This window comes from Apteryx rowi, unplaced genomic scaffold (genome assembly GCF_003343035.1).
Source record: "Apteryx rowi isolate R43461 unplaced genomic scaffold, aptRow1 scaffold_117, whole genome shotgun sequence".
Taxonomy (NCBI): domain Eukaryota; kingdom Metazoa; phylum Chordata; class Aves; order Apterygiformes; family Apterygidae; genus Apteryx; species Apteryx rowi.
Genome location: NW_020447386.1, coordinates 1972283 through 1992403, shown reverse-complemented (window position 1 = coordinate 1992403; position 20121 = coordinate 1972283). Strand labels below are relative to the sequence as shown.

Sequence of the window (20121 nt, the reverse complement as noted above, 5' to 3'; positions counted from 1 at the left end):
TGCTCAAGCCTGCATATGTTTTTCAACACTCACCAAAAGTAGCCTCCCTCAGGAGGGAGACTTGGGTGCATTCTGTCGACCTGTTCATTACTTAGCCTCAGCCTCTGAGCCACATGCGAGGTGAATAGTTGTCCACTAGGAGCTGTGCTGAGACCACCAGCACCTCTTCGACAGGCACCAGACAGCCTTTGCAGTCGATGCTTAGGAGGGCTGGAGTCGAACTGGTGACCTCCCCGTGGGGGCCTATGGCGCTCCTGGATCATCTGCTGAACCTCCCGATTCGCTCAGAAATTCAGTCTTTGCTCTACACTATTAGCATGCGAGTTCACTAACGTAGTGGTACACATTATGAAAAGTGCATGTTTCATTCAGAGAAGTGAATTCCTCTGTGAAGGTTTCCTAACAGTGAGTTATGAATAATGGTTTGTTTATGCTGAAGCAGCAGTATCACAAGTTACCGAGTCTAAAGGACGAGTAATTGATTAATAATAGGAGGATTTCTTGCTCCTCATTTTGCTCATGTGTTCATCTTCTTTATCTCTACTTAGGAAAACAAAACCCATGTCTGTCTTTTTAAATACAGAGATGCAGCTTTATTCTCTTAATTTACCACTAATAATTTTAGGCATTTAATTTTAATTGCCCAACTACTTATGTGAGTGAGAACATTCAGCACCCAGAAATGTATCAAGACTTTTGAACTTCCTATTCCAGTGCTTGTTTCGTAGAACTTTTGCTGTTATTTAGCACAAAAGAATACAATATGGGGAAGTAATATGAGGAAAAGGATAACTGACCTAACAAAATTAAGCAAGAACTTTTCATGTAATCTAAGGAGAACGGTTCCTTTCTTACATGCACTGAAGATGTGTCAAGAAAATGAGTAACTTCTACTGCCACTTGTAGCAAAGAAAAGCCTAATAGTTTTGCTGAACTTTCTGGCAATAATTAAAATACTGTGGAGCAAGAAGAGAGTGTGTGTGCACACAGTTCTGGGCATAATGCGTTCTTCTGCTGGAGAGCACCAGTAGTCTTACTGGGGGGGATGCCTGTGCAGGGTCTGGTGACCACTGGCTGATGTGCGGCGCTGGGGCATGGGAAAGCCAGGCTGGAGGTGGCTATGGGCTCCTTTTGTCTGGTGCTTCTGACAGCCCTGCGCCGCTGTTGCGGGGACACTAGAAGCTGTTCTCACCCACGAGCTAAGCCGCCATCACCAGGAGGGCAGAACTGACCCTTCCCACTGGCTGTGATCTGGGTGTGATGATGCTCATCTCCAAACCGCCTGGTTACAGTCGTATTCCTCACTGTGGAGGGTTTAATGGTTATTCAAAAGATAACTATAATTATATTTGCCTTTAAAGCAGGAATAAAATTCCTCTATTTTGTAGTAATGATTGAGCTCAGCCTTTAAGCTTGGTACAGTAAATTCAGAGTGCAACTGAACTAATATATTTACATCCCAAAATATTCTTACAGAGAATCATTTTTAAGATGTATTTTTTCTGAAATGCTTTGCTGTTTTCCTTCAGTGCTCCTAAACAATTGTGGTTTTCAGAAACTTCACATGCAAATTCACTGTGTTTTTAACGGTTTAAAACAAAACATGGAGTGGTTGTCTGTATTCACAAGAGCTGACCTTCATAAAGGTCAGCTGCCAATGCAGCTCAGATCCTCCTGCTTTTTCTGTTTCCTGACCTCTGGTTTCTCAGCATGCAATTCCTTTCCTCTCAGCCCTTCCCAGTGCAACATCTGTCTCTGTATCCCTTGCTCTCTCCCCCACCTTTGGTCTTCCATGTTGCCCTCCCCCCACCCCAGTCGACATTTCAGTGACACTGTGCCTCTCCCTCCAGTCTCCGCAGAGCTGCGTTATGGCACACGGAGTGAGCCAAGGACCTTGGGGCTGGGCCGAAGTGCTGCACTGCCTGACAGCGGCAGCTCCCCATGAGGTCAGAGCGCACGCGTTCGGCCAGCCAGCACTAACGGTGAAGCAGAGACTGAGACCTCCTCAGGTCCCTTGAGTAAATCCATGCGTGTCAGAGCGCAGCTCTGATTTCCCTGCATCTCTTCAGGCGCATCCTGGGTTCCTCTGCTCACCTTATCTACTGGCGTGACCTGCTTCCCAGCCTGTTCTCCGTATCCCCACGCAGTGTGTTCCTGCCAGTCCTGTTTTTGTTTCCTAGAGGGAATAAGCTTGGAAAATGGACATGTGCAATAGAACTTTATTTGAAGGGAAATAATCTGGCTTGGGATACATTGACAAATGGAGGCAATCTGGTCTGTGTGGAGAGGAGCGGGCCCTTGTATGGAAAACATCTATTTGAATAGGCGTCACAGAAGAATCATCTCTGTCACCAACCTAACGTCATATTTCTCCTCTTTTATGACACAAGCCTAAAAGTGCACTCCAGACAAATCTGCATCTACCATTACTTTCACTGTAACTTATGAAAATCACAGTAACCCCGTGTGAACCCTGAAAATAAGCGAGTGTGTGTAGCCAGCCAGAGCCCATGGGTCAAATGACTTTTTTAAGATGATGCTGAAAAGAGGGGCATGTTTGCACCTCTGATGTGGAAAATAAGGGTGATGGGGTTTAAGCAAAGAAACTAATGAGTGAAACCTACGTGGATATTTAACACTTTGTTATTTTTATAGTTTATTTTTATAGCAGTCAAACTATACAGTAGAGCAGCCTTGTTTTTATGTTGAAGAACACTTTTGAGGGACTATGGTACGTAAGTATTAAACTGGGAAGACTCCCTTGCAGGTAACCGAATCAGACATGATTTATTATGAAAACTATATGTGGCATTATTGAGCTCTCATTTACAGGGTTGTTAATGGGAAATATTTTACCTTTCAAATGAAGATACTAATAGCTATAGACATAAACAAGCGGAGGCTTTATGTTCTCAGTAATGTCGTGCCTGTGGTCCTTGCTAATTGCTCCTAGAGTCTGGGCTCAGTGAGGACTGCAGGACTGAACCCAAAGCTGTTCTGTTAGTCTGTAATTGCAACTGTCAGAAACAACCGAAGCAGTTGTAGCTCAGCTGCACTATCCTTTCTAGCAGTAGCGTTTTTTAAATTAAGACAATGACTGAAAAAGTAAGTTAACAGAAGCTGATGCTTTTATCAGGTTTTTTTGCTTTAAATGCCTGATGTCAGCTTGGGCCACATGTACATTCTGCACATGCCATGGAATAGAAGAAGTAAAGACTTCTTTTTCAATTCTCTTGTCGCCTGCCCAAACACCACATGTACTGTCTGTTACATGTCGCTTCTGATGAGGTTCATGCTGGGAATTTCTTTTTAAAGGCAAAGTGTTTCTGAAGGAAAGAGTTCAGATTGGGCGGATTGCACTAAAAAATTCTCAGTGTCTCAGAGTCAAATAAATATGGTGATTGTTTTGTGTGGACACCAACTAGCAGTCTATAAAAGTTCATGTTTGTCTGGTAACAAGAGAAACGAGGAATTGTGATCAGTAATAGGGAAAATAGAATGAAATAATTTTGCCTGCATTTATCTTACTAGGTACAACAGTTCCTAGTAAGATAAATGCAGGCAAAAATATTTCAGTAATGCATATATGTACCTTGTGGAATGATCCCTATATATACTAGAGGTCACTTTTAAAACCTTGATAAGATATGCATTCTCTTAACATCATCAAGATTCTGTTCCCTAACTGGGAAGTTGTGCAGTCTCTGTTCTGCTAGGCACATAACAAAATCAAGGAGAGGTGAACATACTAAAAAAAAAAAAAAAAAAAAAAAATTAGCAGCTGACTAAAAGATTCATTATATTTCTATACCATTATCTGCTGCAAGCCCTGTCTCCTTTTTTTCCCCAAGGTATTTTACAGCATTTTAAGTGAATAGTCAGTCTAAATGGTTTGGATAATCATTTTATTAAACATCTTCCAGCAATGGGCAGAACATAGTAACCAGAACTATTTTTCTCTAGAGCAAACCTTATCCAGAGTTCTTATTACAGATTGTATTATTTTGAATTCCCTTAAAAGAGGAAAAAACTCTTCTTCCACCTAGAGATTCAAACACAAGTAGACATTAATGAAGCTTTCACCCATATCTTTTATGGCCTGCCATCCTTTCTCTTTTAATTGTTTCCTTCCTGTCAAAACCCAGGAGGTAAAGTGACTATCGTATCAGCTAAGCCCAGCTGCTACACCCCCCTACTAAAGAGCAGGCTGATAATGTTCCCTCTATAGCATTCTTCTCTTGGAAGCCCAAGAATAGATCCAGACTCAGGTTTCCTACATGATCTATTTGCTTAACCTGTTGGACCAGCTGTGGAAGTGAAAATACGTTTTAATAGTCAGTGATGAAATCTAAAACAAAGGAGAAGCTACTGTTCCTATGTCAGCTTCCAATTAAACCCTATTTATTTGTAATTGTTATTATGGATGATCAGATTGCTATTTTCTTGGAGAAAATGTAATGCTGGCACTTCTTAAAATGTGTGTGGAAAAATTAAGAGTGCCCTTAGTAAGAGGAAATGTTGAGGTCACCTAACAAACATTAAAAATTCCTCTTAAGGGATAGAGAACCACCTGAGTCAAAGGTTTCATGGTGAAACGTGGATGTTTTTGTTGTAGGCATCTGGTTCCAAACCATGCATGGGATATTAACCTCAGGTTACCATCTGTTCACTTAAGTTGGATGTGTCTGTTCTGCCTGGTGTGTAGGCAAGTGCTTACCTCACTAAACCATAAGTGGTTTTGATTGCATTCCACATCTTTCAAAACTTGAGTGTCTTGGCCTTTTCGATGGCAACAGAATTTTGGTACCAGTTTCATATGGGTGGGAAACTGCACAGAAACCTTGTCTAATGTGCCATGAACTGTCTCCCCATGTCTTATTAGAAGTCAGGACTTAAATGGGACAGAACTCAGGAGACTTGTTCGCTCTAGCTAGTTCCTCCTCACTGTTATGTCTTTATTTTGATTTTTTTTTATATTATTATTATTTTTTTTTTTAACACGAGAAAGGGTGGGTCATGGTGTTTTGCTTTTGAAGCTAGAAGGGAGAGTGGAGTTTATTTGAAGGATAGACAATATAGATATTCCCCTTTAAATTTTGGAAACATATGAGGACTTGCCTTCTCTGAGATGTTGATGGCTCAAGGTTGTCTCAAGGTCCTGATCTATGGCTCAAGATCCTAAGTAAATAGGAATTTAGGGCAACAGTGAAACTTTGGGTTATAATTCTTCCTGTGTCCACATTTCTAAATTTATAGACTCTTACCTATTTGCTTCAGAATTTACTGTGTGAATTTGTGAATATTGCAAACCACAGTGAGAGTGTAGGTGCTTATATGAGAACCAGTTTTTACTACTGGCTTTAAGTTTCCTAGTTGTTCACAGAGCTGGCTCAAGATCTGAAGAGGTGGTAAATTTGAATTTTGCTGCCTTAAGGAAAAAAACAGCGTTGCTTCCACCACAGAAAGGGGCGAGAGAAACATGGCGGAGCTGAGCAGGGAAGTGGAGGGGACCCAAACTGCTGTCACAGCAGAGGGGTGGGGAGTGAGATTCGCTGGGGCGGCAGTTGCAGCTGCTGAAACAGATCAGTCCTCTCTCCCCGTGAGCGTGCACCAGCGGGCAGCACACCTCGGTCCGTCCCGCGGCGGTCAGGCTGGCCTTCCAGGACCCTCACACAGACAAAGCAGGCCTCATCACTGATTTACTGCAGGAGGCTACCTGCGGCAGTGCCTGCTTTATCTGTGCCAAGAGCTAGTTGCGATCACCAGAGTTGATAGCTAAGGTTGTGTGATGCTTCTTGTTTGAAGACACTGCTGAATTTCCTTCTTAATTTTATTAGGCCTGCCAAAAATTATAGTTTAGGCTGAAACCGTCCAGTCATTTCAAGAACATATGTATGTAATTCTATGAAATAGAAAAGTTTTGTTGAAAATGCCCAAATTGCTTGAGGCAGAGTGTTGACCCTGAGCGGGTAGATGGGCTGGGTGCAGGACTGTGCTGCGGGCAGAGAATCGCCCTTGGTTCCTGTGTGCGGCCACCCTGTTGACGCAGGATGGGCCAAAGCAGAGAGGGGGATTGAAATGATTTCAGGAAGAGGATATGGAGACTAGAGGGTACATTTTGTTCACAGCCGGCTGTGGAAATGAGAGCCTGGCTATTAAAGAAGCGAAAATGTGAGCAGGCTCGTGGTGGATGACTGCGGAGGAGCAGCCGAAGAGGTAGGAGAAGTTATGTAGAAAAACTTCACTCCAGCATTTCCTAGCTCTTGGGTATTTGAATATGCAAGCTTAATTGTGTCACAGTACGTTAAAGGATATTATCTGTGAAAAGCCACAACTTAAACACTTTCTATCATTTTAGTACATGATAGAAAATTTGCAGGATGGCCTGAAAAAAAATGATAATCGTGGGCAGAAGTGTGCTGATGGAGTCTACTGCATTTTGTTTCCTTTTCTAATGGGCTTGTTCCCTTTTTATTTAAAGTCAACTTATTTTTAATCCTGCATTTGCTGTTAAAATTCATAGTATGTTAGAAATACTTAAGATTACCAAATGGCTGTTTGCTGTATCTGAAGCTGCCCTCATTTTGGGGCAGGGTCCCCTTCAGCTGTGTCGCTGGGGCCTCCTGGACGCCTGTCGCGTTGCTGCCCATTCTCCCTGCGGGAAAGCAGTGCTGGGGCGCCGTGTCGCCTGCTGGCCACCGCRTGCCTCGTGGAAGCGCCATCAGAAACCGAGAGGCTGGCGCTATTGTGTTGCCAAAAAAAGGGAAATGCTGTTTTTTAATGCAGCTTTCTGCGTGATAGCATGCCCTCTCCTTCGAGCGAGCATGGCGGTGCCCTCCTGAGGGGACTCCCTGCAGCCGGCGAGCGGCAGGAGCTGTGCCCCAGTGCYGCCGCTCGCCAGCAGCGTGGGGGCCTGCGCGTGGCACCGCACAGCACCGCGCCGCCGCCGGCTGCATCTCCCGCCGGCACTGCCGAGTGCAGTCGGCGGCCCTCGGTTACTGTGGCAACCGGCAGATGGGGGCTCTGGCAGGGCTGGTGGGGGGCCGCGGCGGCCGCGCCGTGCCGGGACAGCCCTTCCAGCCCTGACAGCCCTGCTCCGGCTGGCCAGAAGCGGTTATCAGATCGCTTGTATTAAAACCTAATTAAGATGTGTGCCAGTAAATGCAGCACGGTTATTGGATTTGGCGGCTCAGCTGCTGCAGGTTGCTGCAGTCCGGTTGCACCATTTCAGTAGACTCAGCTCTGCAGAGCACAGTGAAAACCTTCTGCGTTAGTAACCTCACTGCACTGAAAGAATAAATAACCTTTCAATGCCTCTACTTTTTCCAGGACTGATCCCCACTTCTGGATGGATGGACGCTGCCCACAGATCCTTGCGTATTCAGTTATTTCAAATAAACTTGAAAGCCCAGAGGAGTACAGGCAGGTTGTATCAGCTTTTCCTTCCACTGGTCATAGTTGCCTGTGGATTCATGGGCTTGTGAGTTGCCTGGGGCAGGGACCCCTCAGTGTGCCTGTTTCTAGAGCCTTGTGGATGCCCCTGGATTTGCAGCACATCTTTATAGGAAAAAAAGAAGCTTTTCTATTGTCCGTAGGCCACACAGTTCAAGTCCAGCTTTCTATTGTCAAATGTAGGGGAAGTTTACTCTGTTCGGTGGGATTCACCTTGGTGCCAAAGCTCTGTTGCGTGCCTTATGTTTCACATAGTTTGTGTAGGGCCTGGCAATGGTTGTCTGCTTATACTTGTCTAAATGTTACAAAACATATCCCTTTCCATGTAATTTCTGGACAGGTTAGGGTCTAGCCTAACCTTAGATGCAAATGTTACTGCTGTGCAAACTGAGAGATGTGCTCTTCTGCAGGCTGTGGCACAAGCAGCACTAAGTAGCACAGGAGCTTGGAGCCGTTCTAGGCAAAAGCTGCATATGAGCTTCAAGGATTGAGGATTAGGGTGAAACATTTACCTTAAAGCATTCATTACAGATTATGATGCCTCAGTTTTGTTTTCCTTCCGTGGAACCGCTTGTACTTGTCTCACAAAGCAGCCTCTTGCCTACCTCCATATAGAAATAGGAATTTTGGTTTGGAATGGTTAATGGAAAAAAAAATTTAAGTGTATTAATTATTATTGCTAAATGGAAGCTACTCCCTTAGTGTCAGGTTATCCGGTAAGTAGTCCAAATGCAACTCTTTAAACACGGTACATTTCTTAAACCTGTGCCTTGAAGTAGCATGACAGAGTTTGGAGTCGGTTCCTACCCTGCAGCACTCCCAGGCCAAGGAGCAGCAGTCACTTGACATGCCAGTTGGGAGATTCTTGCCACTTTGGTGGAAAAATTAACTAATGTGGAAGTGAGGGTGAGTATAGGGAAGGAGGTATGGTCGCTCAGACGCTCAGGATGTTTGCCTGGTCAGGAGCGTTGTCGAAGCGAACCTGGTGACTGCACAGCCTCACTCAGTTGTATTAGCAAAACGTGCAGAAGGTTCTGTCACCCAGTTGTAAAAATGATGGCAGGCATCGATGTGCAGTTGTAACATATGGGAAGTACAGTGAGTGTGGGTGGAGCTGTTCATTTCTCATCTTGAATCATTTACGAGATCAGCAGGCAGGCCAGATACAATGCATATGGGAATGTGTGGTTGTGCTGCACGTGTCACACGTAATAGCAGATATTGTGAAAGGGCCCAGAGCCTGTCCTCAAGAGCTAAATGCACTGGAACAGGCTGGTAGTCCCAGAGTTCAGACCAAGGGCCAGCTTGGCAGCGGTTATGGGAGAGCAGACTGGCAGACAGCATTTGGGAAGTCATGGACTGAGATCTGCGCTGACTAGATCTACTCCCTCTTTATCCATCATGACCCAAAACTGGGGTCGTTATTAACCCTGTTCTCAAGCACTAGAGATAAATACAGATGACAGAAGTCAAGTTGTGGCTTGCTAGGAAAACCCAGTTCAGTGTCTGTGTCATCCTTTTACCTTTGTTCAAATGACAGTCTAAATGTAACACGGTGGGTGGTAAATTTACAAAACAAAAAAGTATAATTGAGTAATATTTCAATAATTAAGGACTTTTTGACTTACAATAGCTTATCTGAATTACATTTTACATGATCAAATAGCATATAGAGCTTTACAATAAAGAGCACTAAGGCATAGTTCTAGTAGAATGTGTTGTTTTGATGTAAAATTTATATGAGCTGGAAATGATTTCTGTCTGTGTGCCAGAACTGGAGTATGTTCCTGCACTGAAGTGGTGGCTCTTCCACTGGAACCTTCCCCTCGCAAGAGAAGAGACACATCTGGGAAAGGCCTTCTTGTGGACTTCATCACTGCTATTTGCTCTTGCTTCCAAAATGGGCTTTGCCTTACTAATGGACAAAGCTCGTTGTGTTACTGCAAAGATGGTGGTTGAGGGTCTTCAGTACTTAGCTATTATGTCTTTAGCTGTCAGTAATATTAATTTTGTGCAAAAGGGTCTCTCAAAGAGCATATAACTGCTTTTAAAACAGACTAGCATAATGGAAATTTATTGATTTTATGTCAAATTCAGCAGAAATTAAATTCTAAGGACCTGAATTCAGACTGTTGTTGAGCCAGGCTGTTGTACTATCACAGATGATTAACCTCAAGCAAAGAAGTTTTCAAAGCCTCARACCTCTAAATTGCGTAGTATAGCACTGAGTTCTTTCCTTGGTCTGTCTGAAGACAGCACTTTACATTTACACATCCCTGCCAGTACTGTTATAAAGTAGCAAGTGCTCTATAAAAAGGACTGGAAAATATCTTTATTACAAATAAGTAGGTTTAATAAGATTACATATCTTCTTCAAGTTAAATCCATGGCAAAGTAGTAAGCAGAACTCTGATCTCCAGTCTGAAGCCCTATTGCATTGCCTCCAGCAAACAATACCGTTCTTCTTGCACTGGAAGCAATCTAATGCTCTTGGATGAACAACTATCTTTAAAACAAAACAAAACGAGTACAAGGGTAGGGGTATTTTTTGGAGGGGGAGGTTGTTTTGTTTTTTTGAAGTTCCACAGTCCTGAAATCACACTTGGTAAGGAAATGAAGAATAAACAAGCTCATGTATTAACACGTTATAGTTTGGAACATATAGGGAGTGTGAAATCGTGATTAGAAGAACATTCTATACTGCCAAAATGGTCTTTGTTTACTTCATTGGAAGTTTACAACCAGCTGTTATTGTTTGCACTTAGCTGCGTTTAGTTTTGTTCTGGTCCCCAGTACGTGGTCCTGAAGCTCCTCAAATCCCTTTTTGCAGAGATGTATTAACATAGTAGCAGGACACTATGAAACATGTCCATGCAAAACGTTTACTACAGGATCATTGCATTTGATTTCAAAGAAAGTGACTGACAGATACAGGTCAGTAAATACTGGTTTTGACTTAGATTTTGCCAATTTAGTTTCAGCTAGATTTTACTAGCTTTTTATCAAGAAAGTTGGGGGTATTTGCTATTATTTGAACAATCCTGCTAAAGAACATGAATATTCAGAATGAGTAGCTTAGCTGAGTTTTGACAGCTGTACAAGTCAGAACTACTCCATGGAGTTGAAAGTAGTAAGATTCAGAAAGTCACATGCCTTATTGTAAACATGTAACTAATTCCATTAAAACCACAGATTATAAGAGAGACAAGCATAAACACTTTGTTCAGCTGAAGCTGTATTTCTATATGTTGAACAAGAAATAGTTCTAAAAAAGGCAAGGGCAAAGTTTAGATCCAGAATTAATATTGACAAAAACTTGGTAATAGCCATCTCCAAAGTTGGTTCATGCTCTCCAAGTGCATAGTGGTATTTAGATGTATGGGTTTCTATCTATGGTATGTATATCTGAAGAAAAGAAGCTCCAAATATATCTGCAGTCTTCTAACTAAAGACATTTCCATTTAAGAGTAAATGAAATGTCTTTATTTTTCAAATTTTCCAGCTTATTTTTGGTCCCAAGCAGACTTTTTACCTTTTTCATGACAGGATCACAGAGTAATAACCAGCCACTGGGGACATAACAAGCATTACTGGTTGTATAAAGGCAGCCTTGCCTTGTCTCCAGCACTGTTTTGATTGTCGTAAATTGGGCTTTTGTTTTTCAAGTGTAAACAACATTCTTTTTCATACCCACCAGCTTGGTCCCTCTCTTTTCCAGCCCTGGATGAGGACCTTTTGGAGTGATGGGCTCTTTATGTCCTTCCCCAGGAATCCCTGTCACACTATTAAAAGTTTAGTACCGGAGATCTCTGCTGACATGCTCAATTAACACTAAGCTTGTTTTAACGGGTTAAATAAATGTTGCTTTCTGTAATGAGTTTTGGAACATTGACCAGGTTATGAAGAGCAGTAGACAGAAAACAAAAGTTTTTGTCACTCCGGGTCCAGTTTGTCAGGGGTTTGGGGCAATTGGGTAATCTATGGGAGTGCATATGATCTGGGAAGCTGGTTATTTAAGTAGATATGGAGTGTGCAGATGTGCTGACTGACGTTCCCTGCAATGCCCTGAGAACAGCGCTGAGCTCATGGCAGCCTTTTTATAGGAGAGGAGTGCAAGGCACAGCTTGCTTAGCTACACATGTCAGGATATGGTCCTGGGATCTTTAACTGATGTCACTTAATGGCAAAACAGTTTGCTATCACGTCATGACAAGGCTTCTAAATTAGAAGTGCAAACATTTAAAAGTGCTCATGTAAAGCGTCAAAATAAAATGTGCTGAATGCCCACCCTGGAACTAATGCCTTAGTCTCAGCACAACACCAGCCCGAGTGCAGTCATCAGGAAGCTGCACCCGCCAGTACAAACATCAAAGCTTCGGCAGCAAATTCCAACTGCAGATCCACTGCAATCCTTTCATCTATTTTTTTCCAGGCTGTACCAGCTTGACAAGCACTGCCAGACCACTGCCCAGCAGCTAGTGGAGTTACTCAACAAACAGAATCAGCTCTTCAAAGAGAAGCAGATGCTTACAGAAGAGGTGCAGTTTCTGCGAACACAGGTACCATGCCAAAAGAAAAGAAAGTTTTAGGCAAATATTCTGCAGCTTTAAGAGTCAAATCTCTTCTCAGCTGGTTTTATTTTTGCTTGKTTTTTTTGTTTATTTTTAATAAGACATTACCTTATAAAACTGGAAATAATTCCATGCAATTGGAGAGAGATGGCAGGGAAAATAGTAGGTGGACCTGAGTCCTGCTTAAACCTAAACTAAAGTAGGAAAGGGTTTTGAAGTGACAGTTAACAGAAGTAATTCTTGTTGGCAATTCCTAGCTTTCTTATCAGATTTTGTGCTCCTTTTTCAGAGAAGATGAAAATCTGTTCTTTAAAAGCATTAACATTTAAATAGTAGCTTGATGTTGGTATTTTCTAAGAACTCTTTCTGACATCTGTCAGGCTTAAGTCCCCCTACCACTTGGTGACTTTGTTTCTTTATTTTTAAATAGCATTTATCATTCATGCTGCTTCATGAACCCTTCACCCAAGTGTGAGATGGAGAATTTCAATTAATTGAAATTAATCTACCTGAGCACTAATCACCGCACTGCATCTTTTGCAGGACTGACTGTTGCTTCCGGTGGTCTCTAGGAAGCTACAGATCCTCATGGGCTGCATTTTCTATTTTTTCTTCTTTGGCCACTGTTCTTCAATCAGTCAGTGCTTTGCAAATGAGGGAGAGAACCGATTCCTTGTTTTTTTCTTTCATTCTCATTCTCTCTTTTTTCCTTCCTTTCCTTTTCTGAAAACTAACAAGTGCAGAATGAGATTTTTCAGTAAACTGTCAAACAATCAAACCCCTTGTTTCTGTGACTAAAGTGAATTAACTAATTCAACCATATCATGATGTTATCTAACTTATGAGTACAGCAGACTAATGAGTTTGCACAGAGTAACTGGAGTTCTGTTAAGGTAACCAAAGAAATTCAGTGGAGAAAAATTTTGTCCAGCAGCATACTTAACAGTGAAAAGAAAATGAATGTTTTGGAACTTCAAAATACTTAAATCATGCTGTTTTTCATAAGCATTTTAGCTTTAGGATTTAATAAATGCCAAGATGCTTAACCTAGGAGAACAAAATCCGTACTTTGTTATGCTTTTAATCATGTCAGTATGTATGTTTGGTATTACAGGATTTCTGGTTGTAGTAGACAAACCTGGTAACTCAAGATACTGTAAGATTATCAGCATGTAGTAACTACTGGCAAATTTTAGGGCAACCATAGTATTCTTTCTATAAGCTATTTTAAGAGCATTTGCTGTTCTGAAAAGAAAACGAAAATTCCTCTGTTTTAAAGGCAGCACATTCTGTAAGGTGACAAGACTTTACATAGTCCGCAGGGATTTTGTTATTGGTTATCTATTTTATCTGGAAGCAACTTGACTTTTATAAGGTTGGGCAGAAATACAGAAATCATACAAAAGGAGAAGAAAATCATTTAGGTAATATAATGCTATCAAGATTTGACTGTTGAAAACTTTGKTTTTTTTCTTCATTTATATGTTCATTTTAAGCTAATTGTGCTCCAGAGGATTTTTTTTTAATTGGAGGATGCTCAGAAAAAAAGAATGATTTTTAAAAATTATAACAAAATGAGTCCTAAGAATCTATTTGCAGCTATTTAAAGGAACTAACTCTGATTCTCTGAGAATTGGAATTCAGCCCAAAAGAGCTGCCTGGAAAGTCAGACAATTGTGTTAAGAAAACCAAAGATGGGAGATTTTAACTACAGATTGATATATATTGTTATTGTAGAAATAAAAAAAAAAAAAACACAATCAGAACTGCAGAACTATCTTCAAAGATGAAGGTTACATCATATTCCGCATTTTACTGTATTATTCAATAGTTCTCCTTTATAGTCAATTTTATATGGATACCAATCATACCTTTAAAAATTATTAAAAATATTTAAAAATTATATAGATACCAATCATACCTTWAAAAATTATGTAAAATACACTAACCTAAATTTGCTGTTGTAGCTTGGAACATAAGCCACCAGTAACTCAGCAGTTGCATATTTCAGGAAAAAAATGGGATGCAGATCTCAAACAAGACACAGATGGAATCAAGTAAAAACCTGGATGGATAGAGAAATGAGCAGAAGAAGGTATTTTTTCTATATACTATATATAGAGAGAGGGGAGGGAGAGGAAAGAAGGACTAAAACTATTTGCAGATGTGGGTTGAATCTGGCAAACACTTCAGGATAAAAAAAGGGGAGAAGAAAGTGTTTGAAACATTTCTGGTTTGAAATTGACTTTTTTTTGTACTTTTTAAAATTTAGAAAAAGCACTCCAAAACAAAGTAAGACAGACTTACCTGGCAGATTTTCTAAAAATATCTTCCAGATTTAATTTGCAGGAGAAGGGGGCACCTAGTAAGGTGGGAAGTTTTAGCACTCGAATTTTACCATAGGTACTTTTGGGGCTAGGCTAGACAAATGCTGGGTGTTTGTCTTTTGATTTGGAATTGGTTAAATTCTGTCACTTCCAGTAGTATTTTTGTGTTCAGAAAGCAGAAGCTTCTCTATTTTCCTCAGAAAGGCTACAATTCTAAAATGAATCATAAAAACTTAGTGTCATGTTGAAAGAAACATTATATAAATAATTGTAGTTGAGGAGGTGGTGTTGGAATGACRGTACTGCTGCATAGTATATACCTGGTCCTATTGCCTTGTCAAAACTCTTTTTTTGTTTTTTAATTGTAATTTAAGTCCAAGACTTTAAAGTTGCCACATATATTTTAATGAATTTAGTCTAGAGAAAAAACACTGACCAAATGTATCTTGCATGGCTTTTTTTCCTCAAAACCCAGGTTATTTCCATCGCATTTTGTTTCCAATGTTAATATTGTCTGTATTTGGGGGGACAGAGGAGGAGGGCAGGAAAAAAGAGAAAAAGAAGTCCTAGTATGTTCTGGGGTGTTACGAGAATCTGTTTTTCATGGAAAACTCATGGGACAATGTAAGGAAAAAATCCTTTTTTTTTTTTTTTTTTTTTTTTTTAAGTGAATGAAAAAAAGCCATTATAAAAAATACTTCATCCAGCCACATGTTGAATTCCCTTACAGGCAGCATGAGTTAAAGGCTTTTAGCATCCTTGTTGAAGGAGTAACCAAGACAAGTACCACAATATTTAAAAACATCTTTCTCATTCCCAGGAATGAATTACATGCTTTTAAAATAACAAGTTAACTCTCCTAYTACTGAAAGTAGCTCAATATTATTTCAGAATAACCATCTGCCTACAAGTTTGGGCTTCAACATCTTCAGTTAAGCATCTTTACTTGGAAAATATTTGTCACRCAGCCAGAGCGTAGCAGAAAGCTCCAATTATCCACACCCTTCCCCAGCACTAGCACAGCTTTTGTTTAATTATTAATATTTCTCCAATTCAGGTCCTTCACAAGCTTTTCTTATATATCTTTCATTCTAAAATGCAAAGTAGGCTGTAGACATAGCCCCAGAGAAGCAAACAAACAAGTGAAATTCTGTTTTCCAACTTAATGCAGTAATGGGTACAACATAATGAAGATGCTCGCACTAATTTTCATTTTCATTGGGCTAAAAAGGACCATTACAATAATCTGGCYTGACACACAGCATATGCCAATGTCAAGTCATTGCACTAATATTTAATAGATGGCACTATTATTTAATAGATGGCATACTTCATAACATATTCTGATCCATTAAAAATGAGCATCTAAAGGTAGTGAAAAGATCAATTATGGAATTTACACTTCTGATTTTCAAAGTCTTTGAAAGAGTCAAGTTTTGCGTTTCAACCTTTGAAAGTCTCTCATACATTTCAAATTGCTCCGAGTCAGGAGAATGAGAGAGATTTATCTCCTACCCTATATAGCTATTAAATAAGAATACCATGATATAGCAAACAAACATCTAAAGAGAGATTACTAGCAGCCTCAGCACTGCCCATCTAGTGTGATTAGGTTCCTGAAAGCTGGGAAGCTCCTCATTTGCAGGATTGCTCTTGGTGCCCATCAGTTTTACGGAAATAAGTATTTGTCCCGATTTATATAATCTCCTTGCAGGCTCTGCTTGCCGGAAGGGGTTGCTGGCCAGCTGAGGCAGTGAAAGTGCAGACTAGCTGACAGACTATGGACCTTGGGGATTAGCTCCAACTAGGTCTGTCGGCGTATGCCGCTACTCTGCCTCCTCCCATGAAGACCTCCTCGTGCAAGCTAGCCTGTGTCCTTGGCAGGCATCTGCGCTCTCCCCAGGCTCTCTGTATTGCTGTGCCATTGAAACCGTCTGCTCCCTCCTTACAGATGTCCTATTTTTCAGTAAACGTATCTGTGAGCACACCACTCTTTTTCTAAACAGAACTTATAATGTACTTGCCCTTTACTATATTCCCATCCTCACCCCTCTAGCTGCTTAGTGTGAGGGACTGCCAAAGTGACAGTCGTTCCTGAGCTGTGATACAATTTGTTCTCTTACCTGAGCATGAATTTTCAGTGGGTTCCCAGCCACAAATGCAATGCTTGAAGTTCTCTCAAGTGCCCCATTCATGCTTTTTTTCATTAAATGTTACAGAAAGGTAGCTCACTGTCCAGAAAATGAGCAGTCGCTCCATCTCTAGGGTTAGAAGTGATTGAGGCTGATCCTTAGCAGGCTCTCAGCTGTTCTTCAGCAGAACTGAGGGCTGCTTAGGTTATTTATTGGTGAGATGCAGTATAGTTCTAATGCACAAAAACAGTGCTTCTGCTGGCTGTTTGTAACAGCCAGTGACGTTCCACAGACAGTTATCAAAACAGGTGAAAAGCAGGACTTTGTTACTCATTAGGTGGAGTTTAGTCAGGGGTGATATGAATTAAAAGTCAACTATGAATGGAAGCGATGCAGTTAGAGCTGCGTTTGATATTGGGCTGCACATGAACACTTCAGTGCTGCAGCACCCACCATTGAGCTCTTCAGCCGTTGTGGAGCCTGCTGCTGTCGCTGGGTACAACTGAGGACTTGAGTGACTAAGCCACCTGAATGCTTTCTTACCAAACAGAGCAGGAGTCTAGTGGTTCCCCTTTCCTCCATTATAAATATGATCGACAGTGATTAAAACATTCAGATTTCAATGGTTTTACTACTTACAGAAGCACATTATAAGAATATCCGACCACCAAGTTAAAACATATGCCACTGAGGGGAGGAGGTGTAGGGTGAACTCCAGCAATTTGTGCTGCAGAGGTATGCTCACGAAAGAAAAACGTTAAGACTGAAAAGGCCCTTGTCCCTGAATATCCAATGGCCAGATCATTCAGCAGTTACCTGGATGTTAAGAGTAACGGATTCAAGTTGCTTTAGTTAGAGAACTGATCCCACTTCTCAAATGACTGCTTTAGCATCGCTATTGTATAGTTGGGCACACTGAGACTTTGCCAGTATTTGTGCTTTATTTTTTTTAAGCAAATGGTGCCCTGCTGTAGTGAGGTGGAGAAATGACTACTGCATCAATCAGGCTGAGGTTCAGCATCTTGCAAATCATTAACATGGAGTGACTGTGGTGATAAAAAGAAATATAGGCACCCTGGAGGCTTTTCGGATAGAAATATTGGTACCAACTGGTTTAACACACATACAAGTAGAGCTAATGAAAAGCTTTTTGCTGCTTTAGGTAGACTGACAAGAAGGAAAGATGGCAGCTTTTCAGTTAGAGGCATATTGACAATAAAATCTCAGGGGTCGAAGTGTTCTGAAGTGAGTGATACAAAGTGCTACTGTCTGAAAAGGGGCACCTAAAAGGAATATATATCCATACCTCAGGTTATAGCTGGGCATGTTAGTTTTAGTATTTGGTGGAGACAGAATTGTGCTGAAGTGCTGGGCTATCATCAGTGGGACTGCCACAAGCTACTTCTTGAAGGAACCACAACAGCAACAATTGCCAGGATACTTCTTCAAGAGCTGGTATTTCTTTTGCCTTTTAAATCTTCTGTCTGTACTCTAATGCTGGCCATGTGTAGAGGGTTAATGCAGCGTGGAGGAGGTTTCCTCTGACTCCCACTAACCAGTCACAGGTACTGAATTTAACCCCCAGTCCTTCTGCGGACATTTTTTCCTGCACTATGCTGAGGGACTCCAACTGTAGCAGCTGATGGGAGATGTTGGTGCATGTATTTTGGGGAAAGAAGCACAATGTTACCGTCTTTAATTCATTAGTAAACTGCAGCTTCATAAATTCTCCTTGTTTAACTCAGCCCTAATTACCTTATATAAACTAAAGCAAACAAACCCTTTAGTCCTCTAATGCAAAACCAGCCAAATTAGAAAGTTTATTTTTAGTGCTGAGGCTGTTTACCTCTCTCAATTCAAATTTTAGAACTCCAGTTGCTTAATTCTAGGTAGCTACCCCAGCTCCAATAGAGTTTAATGCTTCACTCTTAATTAAGTCCTGAAGTGCTACTGAGGAAGCACAAACAATAGCTATGCAAGACCTTAAAAATGACAAATTAGCTTTCCCACCAGAGGTTTCTTAACAGCACACAGACAGCTTCCTGTTTTGATACAGCTGCCCGCCCTGGCTGCACTCTGCACAGTTCACAGTAAACAGCCTCTGGCACAAACCTGCCTCCTCTTTCCTGGAAAGGAGAAGGGGCAGGATCTTAGACGTGCCCCAAAACAAGAGCTCAGTTATTTACTGCTAAACATGAGCAATGTCTGGAGCTCATGGAGATGTTGTTTTTTCAGAACTCAAATACCTCTTGTTCTTGCTACCTGTAAGATTTCTGATCTTAGAAAGCAGCAAGGACAGCAGGGCTACAGGAAGTGCCGGCTTTTGCAAGAGCGCTTGTTTACCCAGCAGGACCCCGTTCTTAACCATTTATGTCCTCCTTTTCTAAGAACTCACCCCCAGGCCAAAGTGACACAAATCAAAAACACAGGCGACTCTATAGACCACAGCCTACTTCAAAACTCATCTCTTTCTTTATCTTTCAGTTTTCCTCTGTACCGGTCTGCAACTTGGCCTTGTTTGAAGCTCACCCAAAGCAACATTTGCAGCAGACACACACTTGCTAATTAATTTCAACTGATTTGTAGTTGTTTTTTTTAACTACAGAATGCTAATACTTTGGAAACATTACTAGCCTACCAAATTTCAAGGAAGGCACCTAATGTAAGACTTTTCTGAAAAGGCTGGACTTGCAATCCAGTTGTAACAGCTCTGACACTCATAATTTGCACAATTTTTATAAATACTTTTATCTATTTTTGTAATAACATTTGTGTCTTATTTACATATGGAAATTCTAATTAATAAATTTAATTTGATTCTTTTTTCCTGGCTGTGTCCTTCTGCATTCAAGGGAAAGTGTGTCTATGGGCTAGGGAGGAGGGGACTGTAAGCGCAAGTCACACTGGCCCTGTGTTTATAATTTCATTACCAGAATCTACCTGGGACTTTATTTTTACATAACATTCATCACTTTCACACAAAAGTGAGAGTTCTAACAACTATGTAACCATCAGAAAAAACATAAGAATGATAGAAATATTCCAGATCATGTGGAATAATTTTCATAGGAAAGGTTTCCCTTGAAAATGCTCACTCTATAAAGCTTTGGAGACAAAGGAACCTTTAGTGAGGGCTAATACATGAATGAGGTGCCTGGCTGTCATGACCCAAGTAATTCTACGACTTTGCCGTTTGCAAATATTTATCTGTCTCAGGGATGGACATCAGCTGAACTCAGCTTCAAACTACTGAATTCAAAATATTTCGAGGATTTTTTTGCTGCTTAACTTCATAGTTCTGTTTTTAAAAGTTATTTTCCAAGTACTAGACTGTTTCAGAAAGAACATATCTGAATCTTTTCTTGAATTAGTGTACAGTAAGTATATTAAAAAAAAAGTTCTTCATCTAGTACCTTCAGTATATCAATCCAGTTCCAGAACTGCACTGATAAAGCAAAAAAAGTGCAAAAACCAATTCCTCTACAATAAGGCTACCTTAGGCAGCATGAACACATAAAATGAGAAGGCATATATGGAACAAAAATAGGAATAACAACACATGAAATAAGTTACCATTTACTGTAGGACAAAATCTTTCATTCCCTTATATTTTAAGAATTATTAGTGGTTCAGCCTTAA

At 40.8% G+C, this 20121-nt stretch overlaps 1 protein-coding gene across 5 annotated transcripts in view; it reads left to right on the top strand.

Moving 5' to 3' along the window:
* The window catches only part of SDCCAG8 (serologically defined colon cancer antigen 8), a 115910-nt gene extending 96618 nt beyond the window's left edge, over positions 1-19292 (top strand). For 2 of the 5 annotated variants that reach the window (XM_026081913.1, XM_026081922.1), the window contains exon 17: positions 7330-8370. In XM_026081913.1, coding sequence (XP_025937698.1) covers positions 7330-7804 — 475 coding nt within the window. In that variant the 3' untranslated portion in view covers positions 7805-8370. Of the gene's footprint in view, positions 1-6128; positions 6217-7329; positions 8374-11884; positions 12012-14034; positions 14119-18966 lie in introns of those variants that run through there. The other 3 variants (XM_026081930.1, XR_003256052.1, XM_026081939.1) reach the window with 3 other exon arrangements.
* Positions 19293-20121: the final 829 nt, after the last annotated feature.